The following is a 14,325-nucleotide window of genomic DNA, read 5'->3' as shown; positions in this document are numbered from 1 at the left end:
CTTATCTACTTATGCCTTTTGTGCTATATCTGTTCTGTAAGAGAAAATGAGGCGCTCTGTTGTTCACATTCCCGTGTGGCCAAGGCAGGCAGGTCTGCTCGCCAGCTTATCCCTGTGTACCCCATGGCTCTTGGGCCTCCTCTTGCACTGCAGGAGAGGAACCTACAGTCAGTCTGTATTTCCTCCCTCTTATTGCATGGAGCCTGGATGACCCAAGAACTGTTAGATCCTGATCATCCACGTTCTTATCTGTAGCAGCTTTGAGTCCCCACCTGAAGGTGGGGATAGTTTTATGACTGAGTGTGCGAAATCTGGCTAGGATTAAAAGGTGTGTTCTCCAGCTATCCACACCTGGTGGAAAGAGAGCACAGCTATTTCACATAACAATTTCATCTAACATCTTCTACCAAAGCCTGAGTCATCCCCACACATAGGTGATTGTTCCTCATTTGCTTCCCTGAATCTTCACAGCTATTTATAGCCATAACCGAGAGTCAAAGACTGCACAAATGGATGTTGGCCCATGCTCAGGTGAATCTACTGATGACCATTAGAGTTAATTTAACCAGTGCTTGAGCAATGGCTCAGAAGTCTTCCTTCTCCTGTAGCTTTCTTCCTGATCCTGCTTGCTTGCTCTCTCAATGGGTACCTCTGTAGGAGCTGCTGCTGCAAGAACTGCTGGGCACATACATCCAGCGTAGGTACTGCCTGGATTTAAAAGAGCCTTTGTGGTTAAATACTGCAACATACCTGTTCTGCCATAGCTTAGTATGTACAAGAGACATGTGCAGAACTCAAGTTATTGACAAGTCATGTTTTCTGCCAGCAGGAGCTTTGTAGCTAACCTTTATTATACTTTGTAATGGACATTTTGTGTGGCCTGGTGTTTAATGTGGGTGCTGTTTGATTTATCAATTTGATGAAGCTAGGCTATGGAGTTGGCTTTAAATTACATGTGTGTTTTCACATGCTCATACACATGTGTATGAACTGTGATGAGGGAATACTGGGTTTGTACAGTCAAGGAGGAACACATAGATGATACTGAAGCTGAAGCCACATACCTGACAAGTCTAACCCTTTTTCATTTCTCTCACTTTAATTTATCACCTGATTTTTATGATCACCTACTACTTGCCCCCTTCTATTCCGTAATGTGTTGTCCTTTCAGCTGCAAATGGCTGCATCTTACATAGCAGCCAGAAAATAAATGTTGTGAGGATGGTCATATGTCACTGAAAGGAGTCTAGAAAAAGAAGTAGTGCACAGAATTTATTGTTTCCTACAACTCAGCTGGGTTTCTTGCATTATAGTTACTATATGATGTAGCTCTGATTTTAGCCTTCAGAGCTTTTTCTTTCAAACAGTCCAATAAAACTGAAGCCTGGAGTTTGTTTACTTCTGGTATTAAAAGCAAACAGCTCGAGGAGCAGGCCATTTTTATTGGACCTGTAAAGGAGTAATATAAATGGTAGAGATTTCAGGCTGTGTTTTGTTTATTATGGATTTCAGTTTTTTGGGGGTGCTGAGCTGTTGGTGTGGGTAGGGAAGGGGAGGGCTGGAAACTTACACTGGTGTTATGGATGTCTGTGAGAACAGACCATTACGCTAATGCAGCAAAAAGACTGAATGGAAACATCAATATGTTGTAGTGAAAAATTTTATATAGTTCTCGTTTTTTTCTCCCATATGAGGCGTAATGTTACGAGGAAGAAAAGTCTTCAGCCAGAACTTGGAGGAATAATAGAATTATGACTGATTTAATCTTATTACAGATGGGTACAATAGAAATAAACTTCTTGGAAATTAGGAAAACGTAACTATTGCAAAGCCTGGTCTTGTGATCCCTTGGCCTGGAAAGGGTATCTGGAAGAGAATATACTCATTGTTTGTGCTCCTTTTGTCAGCCAGGCTCTGTGTCCCTGACAGGGAGGGGAAACCTGAGTGTACCATACATGCCACCAGTGCCCTGTGAAACAACAGGCTTCTGGTATTGAAAGAAGGACAGATATTGGAAGGATGTTACTAGGTGAGGCAAATAAACCATAAATGTGTGTTTGGAAGGATTTCTCCCATGGATTGTTTGCCTTACAACTGCATCAGAACTAGTCATCTGCCTGGGTTTCATAATGAGATGTGTCTGGCGTGTCTGAGGTGTAATCAACCCACAAAGCAAACACATTCAGAATTAGCAGGCTGATACTTCTGGGTCTGCTCTCCTCCATGAGTGTTGATGGGAGCTGTGTCAGCACATTGCAAGAGGAAGGACTTGTCCTTAAGGAACCCATTTGTGTCTTCCTGCTGCAGCTGGTCTGACCTTCTTTCAGGAGGCCTCAGAAAACATTTACATTCTTTGCCAGAGCATGCTAAAATTAGGACATAAAAATGACAGATTCAATAATGGAGTCTTAAATAATATTTAAGTAGTCTTGTATTTTCTGCAATATGAGCTAAAGCCAACATTACTGTGATTTGATGGATGCAGCTGTATGCGTGATGTTCCAATTTCCCAATTACTTCCTACCTAAATCAGCATAATCATAACCACAGTAATAAAACAGTATTTTAAAAGCAAAGTTTTTCAAGCATTTCTTAGTACCTCTCCAATATCTATGCTAACATTAAACAATTTATCTTTTATAATTAAAATCCTTAGTCCTCTTCCATAAAAATCACTTTAATCTGCCTCCCATGTGCTTGAGAATGGTTTTGCCTTAAATGCTGTTTTCTCATTTTTATCACTGTAAATTCAGAAGTGTTTTGTTGAAATACAGATTGTGTCTTCTGTAACAGAATATAGGTTTGATAACAGAAGTAGCTCCAAACCAATAATTTCTGTCAGTTTTGAAAATGCAGCTGTTTATGGAATTAGTTCATGGAAAAATTAAAACTTGAATGTTCTCCCAAATACTAAGTTAAAGGTGCTGCTAAGGTCAAGGCACTTTTTGAATCCTCAGTGCTATCTCCTCCCCCTGCTGTGTATTTCTAAAAAACAGTTTAATTTGAAGTCACCCACTCATTTCCTGTTACGTCCAGCTAGACATTTATTACTAGTTTCACTGCTATCTAGTACCTTGACATGTATTTAGATCATCTGCCACTCTCTTCCCTCAAAAAAAAGTGATTAAGGTTTGAAGTATAAAATAACCTTGTGCTCATTCTTCATCCAAACCAAATGTGTTCTTTTGTTCACATATCTGCATACCTAGTAGATGCTTGTAATTCTGATAAAATTGTATCAAATGAAAATATAGCTGCCTATAAGTTGGTAGAACTGATGTCATGCTAGATTATCTAGTTCTAAAAAAAAAATTGAGTAAATGTGTATAATCTGCTGTACAAGAATAGCTAAGGAAGCCATAATTAAGGAATCATGAAAGTACTAGAGACCTTGAATCATAAGTTAGGAATTGTTAATATAGTATAAATGTTGTTGTTAATTTTGCTTTTATTGTAAAGGGAAAAGGGTTTTCATTTTACAGTACAGATAATGTTGTGAAAAGAACTAACCATCCCCAATAAAAATTTCAGCCTATTTATTACTTGTTTTATAAGCAACAACATTTGAACCCCACCAATTTTGTCAGATATTCCTGTTTTATTCTTGTGTGTGGCGACTTTGATTTTAGTAAACAAATACTCTAACCAATATTTTATTTTTGTGTTTTGCTTGTATATCAGCATATTAAGTAAATGGAATTAAAAAATAGATTGTAAATATGGGTTCTGACCCTCCAAATGATTTAGCAGCATTGATGTGTTGCCTGTGGATGGCTTCTTTTGTCACTTGTGTAGAACCTTGCACAGTGCAATTTGAGTCCTTGATGGGAAGCAAGGACACCTGTACCATAAAAGTAAAAACTGTATTTGCCCAAAAGCTGGTGGATAGTTCGAGAGAGGTGTCTGTTTACAAGATAATGGATTTTTGCCTTGGAATTGCTTAGGGCATGGTTACTCTCAGTTTGCTAAAATACCATGCATGTTCACTTACTCCCTCACTCCCTGGCTCTCAGGAGCTTTCGAGCAGACAACGTTTTTCTCTGAAGAATTAGAAGAGGTCATTGAAGCATGGAGGGGCTTTGCACTAAAGGAGCTGATGGTAGTTTTCAGAAAGCATTCTCTGCAGCATGACCTCGGATTTCTGAGGTGAAGTTGCACTTATGGTGCTGTTCTGGGCTGGCAGGCTCCAGTTCTCAGCCCAGGGCCTGGAGAGGGTGGAAGTTGATATGAGGACAGTTTTTCAGACTCCAGCCCATAGGTAGCTGGAGAGGATGAGAAAAAAGGAGGTAGGGGCAGGGGTGGACTGCCAGCATGGCCCAAGTCATGATTGGCCTGTAAACCTTCTTTCTGTTCCCAGTACTTGACTGGGAAGAGGGCGGAGTTGGCCTGTCTGGGGCTTTGAGAACTGTAGATTCTGTAACTGCCGGCCACTTCTTTTTCACAGCTTGCTTTTAGCTTCAGTCGTCAGCCAGGCCATTGCGCTAGCCCATACCTTGAAAGGTACCAGCCCATGTCTTTTGGCATTACCCAGCCCTTCCACCACCTTGTCCCTGGCCTGTTGAGAAAGTCCAGTTGCTAAGTTCCATCAGGATCCAACAACCATCCTCTCTCTTACCTCCATCCTTCCCACCCCAGAGTCCTACCTCAACTTACAGCTCACAAGTAAGATTCTTTTTGTCCTGGTTGAGTATTAGCCTGTGTCTACCAACACAACCCTGCTACCCTCACCCTAACCTTCTGTTCCCCTTTTGGACTGCAGAGTTCTTGGTGGCAACCTGATACACTACTCTTCAGGAAGAAAGAGGCAGGTCGGGATAATCGGGATATGTTTTGCCATGGCAATGGGGCGAGATGAACAGGTTCAGGACTCCATATGTATGCTGATTTGCTGAATCATTTGTTTAAAATGTAGGGTATTTTTAGTGTCAGCCTGTGGCTCCTGTAGCTGCCCACAGTGTTAGCCATTCTTCTGTTTACCAGTGAAATGTGAACTGCTTTGTTTTCTCATGTGAGGGGTTACAGAAAGGTGGATGAACTGCTTTCTCAGAATTTTCCTGGTACTGTTTTGCAGCTGGTATACAATTTAAAAGTTAAGAACAGCTTCCTCGGAGATGGATATTAAAGGTCTACGGTAAGAAAAGATTACTCTCAGTAAGAAAAGATTACTTTTTTGCAGAGGAAGGGAAAGGTGCATGTGCAGAGAGACATCCTGCTACATCTGAATTAGTAGATCACAATCTGGGCCTAATTTATTTTTAATTCTATGCAGTGTCTTGGGATGGTGGGAGGTGGTGAGGGACGTAGATAAGAAACCTTTATATAGCTTAAACATCTCTTGACACAGGGGATTGTCATTCTCATGTCATTGTGCATGGGGGTGTATAGAGGAGCACAGAAATGAAACTCTCAGACATCATAGGGCAGGCATGGAAAATAGAGGTGCTGCAGTTGTTTCTGAAAATGTGGTTAACAACACCAGAAAGGTGTAATGTATCTGGAGGAAACTGTGGTTTAGGTGACATAACTCTACATTGACTCTGTGCTTTCTACAAGCGTAGATTTTCAGTACTCGAAAAATGCAGCAGACTGTACATTGCACCTTCCTGTGCTTTTGATTTCCACCTCTGTGGAATGATGTACTTTGAGGTTGGCTAATTTTTAGATCTGCTAGAAGAGAACTGTGTTTCAGTATATTCAGCATGTTTTTTAAAATGAATCAAGCATAGCCATGCTGTGTTCTGTCCTCACCATTAAACTTAGAGGAGAGATGCCTGACAGGAGACAGCTTAGCCAAATCCATCTTGCAGATTTTGCTGTATTTGTATCCTTTCTGAAGAAATGGATGAACTGGACTTGTTGGTATTCATGGCTTTTCTGGTGGCCCACTCTTTGTTTTTCTTCTTTCTTTCCCCCCCCCCCCCCCCCCCCAGAAGGGAAAGAGAAAAGGTCTAGGATTCTGTATGATACCGCCTTTCTTCATGTAATAGATGAGCTGCAGGAATGGGTTGTTTCGACCTCTGCGTTGGAAGTTTGTGTTTTTAACAGAGAGGAGGTTTGAAAAATACTATGCCTAGGTGAACACTACAAAAGTATGCAGTTCATGAATTTTTCAGTTTGTTGCACATTGTCAGGGGAAGAGGTACACCAAACAGTCATGATGGTTTTCTTCCCTCTTGGGAAGCTTTCCAGTTGGAAGCATCACTAAAATGGATTGAATACCAGGATGCCTTGGAGAGTCTGTTCAGCTGGACATCAGGGCCTCATATCCCAGAAGAATAAAAAAGTGGGGGGAGAAAGAGCATTATCCTAATGAAAATAGAAAGAGGGTAATCTGCCGTGTTTATTGATTGCATAAAAGGTCATGTTTGTTTGTTCCTAATCTCTGCAGAAAGAGCCTTCCGGTTTCTGCAAAACTGTTACAGCAGATGAGTATTTGGAACAGAGAATGAGGTGGTTTCAGTTGCATGAAGTGAGTGCACTTGCCTGAGGGTGGAATAACTCAGTGGTGAGTGAAGGAAGGAAAGGGCCCCCATCCTGGGGGATCTGTGGGGCTCCCAAAGGCAGTGCGGTCAGCTGGTAGCAAGGGAACACTTGTGGGGAGGGAGCTTGGAGGTATTGGACCATCGGGAGACCATCAAGAGAAGAAGATGCTTCTCATTGGGGGAGCTTCTGAGGGGCTGGGATTAATAGTGTGAGATTAACCTGTCTGGGACTAATAGTGTGGTTTCAGGAGATCCCTGAGGCAGTGTAAGTGTTGGCAGTGTGCTGCACAGGACAGCCTTACCTGCCATGGCTGCACATTCACAAGGCTTCTTTTGAGGTGTGCTGGTGAGTTTTTTGACTGCATAGAACTGATTCAGGGAGCAGAAACAGCAGAAATCTGGCATTGCCAAGAAGAGCTAAAGGGTTTTCTTCCTGAGTCAGTATGAGGCTTTGGTGGGAAAAGAGGAACTGCCCTTTTGAAACTGACTGAAGTGAGTCAATTCTCTCTTGTGCCTAGTGTGACTGGTGAGAAAATACTTAAACTAAGAAATGAGAGAAAAGATGGGTTTGATTTTCGTGCCTGGTATTAAAACACAGAACAAGGAACATTGGGTAAAGGAGAATTGCATATGCAGTAACATAAATGGTCTATGCAAAGGAGAAAAGGGTGAAAACTACTAGCAGAACATTAGTTCTGCTAGTGTAGGTGCTACACTAACAAGAAATACACTTACTATAGCAAGAAAAGAGGATTAGGTCAGGGAGGAAAAGCAAAAGATATGTTTATTATCCAGGCTCTTTTTATTAGTATGCAAAATTAGAACAGCCACTGCTGAATGTGTAACCAGATACAGAGACAGCAAAAGCATGGTCATATAGCATTCATGGACTGAACACAAATACTTAAAATTATGCAGAAAATTAGTAAGGTGTTGTCAAAGAAGTTGGCACCTTGTAAAGGAATAAAGAGTAGCATGGACACAGTAGAATCTATTTGGCCAAAATCACTTTGGGAAGGAATTATGGGAGACCTCTTGTAGATCTCTAGCTTAGATTTATATACAGGCAATGTGTGTAATACTATGATGTAATGATGTGTTACCATCAATAGTTTTCTTACCAAAAGAGTAATTTGGAATAGAAGTTGTGTTATTTTGGGCTTGAAAGGAATTGCTTACCCTACAGAAAACATGATTGTTCAAAAAATGAAGATAAAACATGAACTGTGTTTACTTGGTTTAAGTTAAATGGGATGACAAAAAGTTGGTAACAATTTCTTTAAGATGAATATGTGTTAAATTAAGAGAACTGGTTAGTGAACATAGGTGAGTTGAAGTACGGAGACTTAAATACAGAAAAGGTTCAACTTGAATCCCAAGTAAAGGAAAAGGAGAATTGTGGCAAATTAGGTAATCCTTCTGGCAGAGAACCTTTTCCTGGGAGGGATATTGGTTGAGAAAAGATAATGCAAAAAAAGGAATAGATTATCAAAGGAGGTAACTTCTTGGAAGTTGTGACGGAACAAGAACTGAAAGTATTAAGCTGAATTAGACTTCATTTAAACTTCTTAAAAGTTAAAGCAATTAATAAAACTTTCTTTAAATACGTAAATTGTGAAAGAAGAAATCCTTCTGTTGTATAGGGAGGGTGGTTTTGAATTAGAGAGAGCCTTTTGTTCAAAAGTTAAATAAATACCTTTGAACACTTCTCAGTAAGAAAAATAACAGTGTGGGGACAGCGACAGGATGATGAATGGAAACAAGGTTATGAACATGACTATGGTCATGGTGGAAATTCAAGACAGAAACAAATTCCAAGTAAATAAAGGTGTGAAATTGCAGTGTACCAGCTGCATTGTGGTTACTGCCTGCGTACCAGTTCTTTCCCTACTGTAAAGTTACTTGCAGTAGCTCACCCTTTCTCATAAATGTTTTAGACATGTAGTGTACATGGCTCTTCCTTGTCTAAGAGCTGAAGTGCAAATGTTTCAGAAATAGTGTTTTGTAGCTTTATTTTTAAAGCTACTTTGTGTTATGTTGAGCTTTAAAAAAAATCCATAATGCTGTAGCTTTTTTTTTTTTTACATAAAATATTAAGGAACACATTCTCATCTCAAAAGTTGCCGTTTGCACTGTGTGTGCCCTGCAGCTCCTTGAACTTTTCTGTGAATAGATTTAGCTCACTGGAAAAACAAAAATGTATCTCTGTTTCCTCTTCCTCTTATCCTCCCCCCTTCTTTTTAAACTGAGTTTGTTTCCTGTCAGATTAGTGAGTTAAATTGGCTTATGGGGAGAGGACCAAAAGAAGTGCCAGATTTGGTGCAAGATAAGCCTCTAGGAGCAGGAACAAGCCCTTGAGGGTCAGCAGGAGCAGTGTTGGGGTGTTTTGTGAGTGCCCAGTCTTCAAATCCTGTGTTAGTGCACATGTCCCTTGGAGGGGCTGTTGTTCAGGGTAGTGAATTTTTTGTTTGTTTTAGCATTCTGCCTACAAAAATACATGGTCTTCACAAACCTCCTGTAATGAACTTATGGTCAGCAGTAAAAGTCCGTGTAGCAAGACTTGTATCATGCAACTGATACTATTCTGCATAGGTTTTGCCTTAATGCAGGGAAGAGCCCTAGTATGCATCCATTGTAAATTGTTTTACTTCTGGGTCCTCTTACTGTGTGCTCTTGCTTTACTCAGAGGTTGCTGGCTCTTGATGGAACTGTATGAGGTTGTTTTGGAGAGATTTTCTTAGAATCTTTATTGTGGTTGGGCTTTAGGCTATGCTTTCCTTCATGTCTGGATTTAATTGTAGATAATTTTGGAGGGAAAACAGTTTTCTTACTTTGGGAAACTCAGCATACTGGTGGCGTCTGGTCATTGTACTAAGCAATCAATCAATCACTAGATAAAAAAGGGCAGAAATGAGAGATATAGAAAATAAACTACATAAGCAGAATGCCACCAAATAACTTTTCCCCCTTGTCCCTCTAAAGGGTTTAATGTCTGCAACAGTGGTTGTTCACAGCCCTGACTAGAAATGGCAAAGTTGTGATGAGGCACTTACTCCCCACACTTATTAAAAGTAATGCACACATATCTGAGGCAATCGGGCCCCCTGTAATGATCCTTAATCCCAAACTTCCTTTCTTTTGTAGAGCCTGGTGAGAGCTGTAAGCACTCCCTGACACTGCCCAGGAATTGGTGTGTTTCTTTGGGGACCATTTTGCTAATACAGTTTACATTTGTTAAGTTTTGATTTTTGTTTTGCAGTAGGAAATGCTTTCCATGAACTTGTGATCATGGAGTTTTCTGTTCATATCTGTTGTTGCCAATAGTACTATAAGACTGCCAGCATTTTGGACCAAGCTGTTGCTTGTAACAGAGACATGTGAGATTTTACATTAGGATATCTATTAAAAAATTAAATTAGAACAAACAAACAAAAACCTACAAAAAACCCACCATAAATGGTCCTGTCAAAAAGAGAAAATTAATAAAAGCTCTAGTCTGAAACCACTGGTAAAAATAACAGTAAAGTCTCTGACAGCTGAAAGAGAGAAACAAGGAAAAGCATGTTGCTTTTAAGTTTTTCTTTGTTGGTTGGCGGTGTGCCCATACACCCCATTCAGGGCTCTAGAAATGGTTCACTGACTTGAAACTCTGGCTTCTTTTAATTGTGTCTGTTTTATTTGTTTAAGTAATGTGAGGAAAATATTGAGCTAGATCTCTCAACATTAAATTATCAACTTTATAGACATTTTTTGTTCAATTCTTTAGACAAATTAAGAGGGATTCAGGTTTTAGATTTGTTTTGCTGGTTTCCAAATGCCATTTTTTCACAATGGCTTTGAATTGTTGCTGCACCCTCGGAGAATCTCGCCATGAGCTATACATTTGCACAGTAAGTCAGCACCAAATCCATCTCTAATATTGAAAAGCTGTTGAGATCTATTCAAGGGAAGAACTGTGCAAGTCATTTGAAGTGGGGTTTTTTCAAGATTTTTTGTTGTTAAAAGTGCTCAAAAAAACCCACACATGCAAAAAATGTACACTTGCGTAACGTGATTCATGACAGCATGGTTGTTGCTTTACTTAGGCTTTTAAATGTGTTTAAAAATCTCTTGTAAATAGAGTGTTTTGTTCAGAAATCAAGTTCTGCTGCTAACAGTGAAATGAGAAAAATAAAAACATTCTAGGATACTAATAACACCCCACTTTAACTTACGTTTTAAGCAAGTATTTATTTTGAGATAAAGTAGAAGACAGTGTTATGTGTATCAGATGTTAACCTCTTGGCATTTTTTAATAACGGTGTAACTCAGAAAAAAATGCATAACTCTTACTGGGACTTAATTGTATCTTCATTAAGTTGTAATTAAACAAGTAGACAAGCATCCATGCTGTGTTCAGTACTGCAGGAAAATATGGGCTTATGCCTTTGAGGTTCCCTTGTGATTAGCACCCATCTGTGTTGTGCTGATTGTCTTGTTTTGGAACATTCAGCTGTGGACTTATTTTGGGACAGAATACACATTGTTCAGTTCTTTCCTTTCAGCAAGATTCCCTGGTGGCCACTGAAGACTGAAGAGGTGTGGATGGACCTAGAAATGGGCTCATGCCGCAGGCAGTATTTGTTGTTTAGTTGATGAGTGGTGGTGTCTTCTTCGGGCGTATTCTTAACTTGGATGTTTCTTCATTGTGACAAAGATCCCCTTATTGCTATACAGACATTTCAAAGTGGAGGGCTTGTTTGAAATAATCCTGCTTTCCTGGATGGTTTGTTTCATTGGTTTATGTACAATTACTGTCCTCCAGTTGCATTAGTAAGAACACTTGCTTATTTATTTCTTCATGCCTTAAATTTTCATTTTTTAAAAAAGCCAAGCTAATGGTTCAGGGAACAGATCTTATATATTTCTTCTTTCATGCATCCCACAGCCCTCCCATGCTATTCCCCCCACCTTTTAAATAGTGCTCAACCTCTAGCCTCTAAAATCAGCGATTTGTCTTGTGTTTCACATTGTTACAACATTTGATGGGAGAGCCAAACCTACTAGAACTGCACAACTGGATAAGCAAAACCAGCCTTTGTCCTAACGAGTGGAGCCGTGTTCTTGGTTACTTTTGGCTGCTGGAAAAATTATAAGCACCTGAGCCACTCAGACCAGCATTGGTAGTATGTTGTGCTGGATACGCTGAGAACTTGGGGTTTCAGGAAGCTGAGGCATGTGTGCTTTCACGTGGTTTCATTAAAATAAATATTCCAAATTATTTTATAATTTATAGTTTAGTCTATTAGTGCTGTGAAAAATAGACTTTGCAGTGGCACCCCTCTTCAGAAAAACAGGGAGAAGTTAAGTGACACAGGTCCCCCAAGGTAGCTCTGCTGCAGAACCAGGAACTGGAGCCTGTTCTCCAGTCTCAGCAGGTGTGATTCAGCATTGGGTTAGGATATCAGAATCACAGAAAAGCCTAGGTTGGAAGGCTCTTCTTGATTTCATCTGGTTCAACCTCTTGCTGAAAGGAAGGCCTTGGATTAGGTTATTCAGTGGCCTGGTAAGATGAATCTTAACTATTTCTGGCAAAGGGAACTATTACTTTGGGCTTCTCTGTGTAATTCTTTTTATAGTGAGCAATTTCTCCTTGTGGCTGAAACTAGTGTGCTCTGTAGCAGCTCAGGGGGAACTGCTCTTGCTTTTGGTCCTGTTCTCTGTGCGTCCTTGTGAAGAGACCAGCTGCCCCTCTGTGTGCTAACTATGAACTGTGTAGGTGTCAGTTCTTGTGCTCTGCTAAAACAGTGTCTTGGTGCTGCAGACCTCCCATAAATGGTTACAGGGAGCCCGTGTCAGGGATTGCAATCTGATTTGTACATGTTCCTGGTTGCACTTGTTGGTTAACAGATGCAGTCTAGAGTCATGTGTCACTTGGCTTTTTTTGACATTGGACTGATTTGGGATGGCACCTGCACTGAAGATTTCCTTCTTGACTCCATGGTTCAGCCAAGTGAATGCTAGAGAATGGATTAAGAATCAGTCAGGATACATTTTTTTCTCTTTCCTCTGAGGAATTCATGAGCAAAGGAAGAAAATATGTGTTATAACTCTCCTGAAAAAACTCTTAAATGTGTGTAAGTTGAGGAATTTTATCATATTCTCTGTGATTCCAACTGATCTAAATTATGTACTGTGTAACTTCAAAAATAAAAGTGTACTACAACTACTTTATCTCCACCGCCCCCAAAAGCCTCCCTATCACTTAACTCGATGATCATTTTATTTAAGAGTTTGATTAATCAGATTTGTCCTGGAATGCAGACTTACAATTGTACATAATTTGTTTGGGATCGCGATGAAAATTTTCATTGTATCAGAATTAGTGGTAAGCTTCTGTTGACTTCAGCTTGTCCAAGATTTTGCTACTGCAGTGTAATATTAAAATATTTATCAGTATTTATTTTGCTTGCCCTGATGATGAAAATTTCCTTTTCTGTGAATGAAAATAGAAACCCATACAAAAATCATGCTAGGTAGATAAGATTTTTGGTGTAGTGAAGAGAAATTCAGCAGCTCACTAGGGATATTTGAATTGCCCATGTCAGCGGACTTCGTTCAGAGTGCCTTCCTCATGCCTCTCGTGCTTGCTGTATCTTTGATTCATTTTCAGAGCAGCAGACCCATATCTCAGATATAAAGAATGCAAATTATTAAAACTTTGATCATAAATTAATTTGCTCTGAAGTGAACATTTGCTCCCTTTCCAGACCTTTTCACTTCCTGAGACCTGTTAAGAATTCTTAAGGGTTTTAAGAATGGCAGCATTTCTTCTGCTTCATCTATAGCATTCATCATGGAAAAGGAAAATGTTATTTCAGTTTTGCTGATACTGAAAACAGGTTCTTGTTACGTGTTTCTCATTGAATAGGGTATTCAGTGTATCCAGTACTGTAATGTGTACTATCCTCTGCTACAGCTCCTGCAGAGGAAACTGTTACTCAACTTGCATGTGTTGTAGGGTGGTAGATGGGGGTAATTTGTCCTATTGATTATAAATGTAAATACTGTTTTTAAGGCAACGGTAACCAAGAGTATTTTTCCTATTTACAGAGCAAGCTTTTCATGGAAGGATTTAGAAGCCTAAAAGAAGGAGAACCTGTGGAATTTACTTTTAAGAAATCTTCCAAAGGCCTTGAATCAATACGGGTAACAGGCCCTGGTGGGAGCCCCTGTTTAGGAAGTGAAAGACGACCCAAAGGGAAGACAGTACAAAAAAGAAAACCAAAGGGAGATAGGTAATTACCTTACTTTTGCTATTTCCCTGTTTTTTCCTTTGCAAGTTTTTCTTCAAATTATGTTTTCAGCATTTATTTGTTTGTGAAAGGAAACCCTTCTATGGAAATTCGGCTTTTACATGTAGCTTAGTAATTTGATTAAAGCTGTATCTATACAAGTACATCAGTCACCCACTGATTAGTTTCACTTGAGAAGGTTTTATTAAATTAGAGGGAGCCTGCAAAGGAATATAATATTATTTTGAAGATATTGCTATTAGACTGGAGAGAGAGGTCAGTCTGAATACAGGTGAAATAATGTCATGTTTAGGTGAGAATTGTGCATGCTAAAGAGACTATCGTGCAGTGGGGTTTTAAACTGTGCATCAGTAGTTTTATATAGAAAAAAATGTAGGTGCTGCAGTAAGGGTTGAGATGTATATCATTTGGTTAAGTATATTTTTACGTAGTGAACAGAGTATAAGGTGTTTCCAAAGGTTTTAATTCCTGGTGCTCTGAGGGACTGTTGTAATAATACTTTACAAATTTCAGGTTAATTTTGATTGCTGCACTTCTCTCTGCACACG

General features: G+C 39.6%; 1 protein-coding gene across 3 annotated transcripts in view; it reads left to right on the top strand.

Moving 5' to 3' along the window:
- Positions 1-14,325, top strand: part of LIN28B (lin-28 homolog B) — an 89,954-nt gene that overhangs the window by 35,500 nt on the left and 40,129 nt on the right. For 2 of the 3 annotated variants that reach the window (XM_069011067.1, XM_069011068.1), the window contains exon 3: positions 13,575-13,759. In XM_069011067.1, the coding sequence (XP_068867168.1) occupies positions 13,575-13,759 (185 nt within the window). Of the gene's footprint in view, positions 1-582; positions 702-13,574; positions 13,760-14,325 lie in introns of those variants that run through there. The other variant, XR_011149958.1, reaches the window with a different exon arrangement.

The sequence above is a fragment of the Aphelocoma coerulescens genome, chromosome 3 (assembly GCF_041296385.1).
Source record: "Aphelocoma coerulescens isolate FSJ_1873_10779 chromosome 3, UR_Acoe_1.0, whole genome shotgun sequence".
In the NCBI taxonomy this organism is placed as follows: Eukaryota; Metazoa; Chordata; class Aves; order Passeriformes; family Corvidae; genus Aphelocoma; species Aphelocoma coerulescens.
This window is presented reverse-complemented; position numbering and strand designations above follow the sequence as displayed.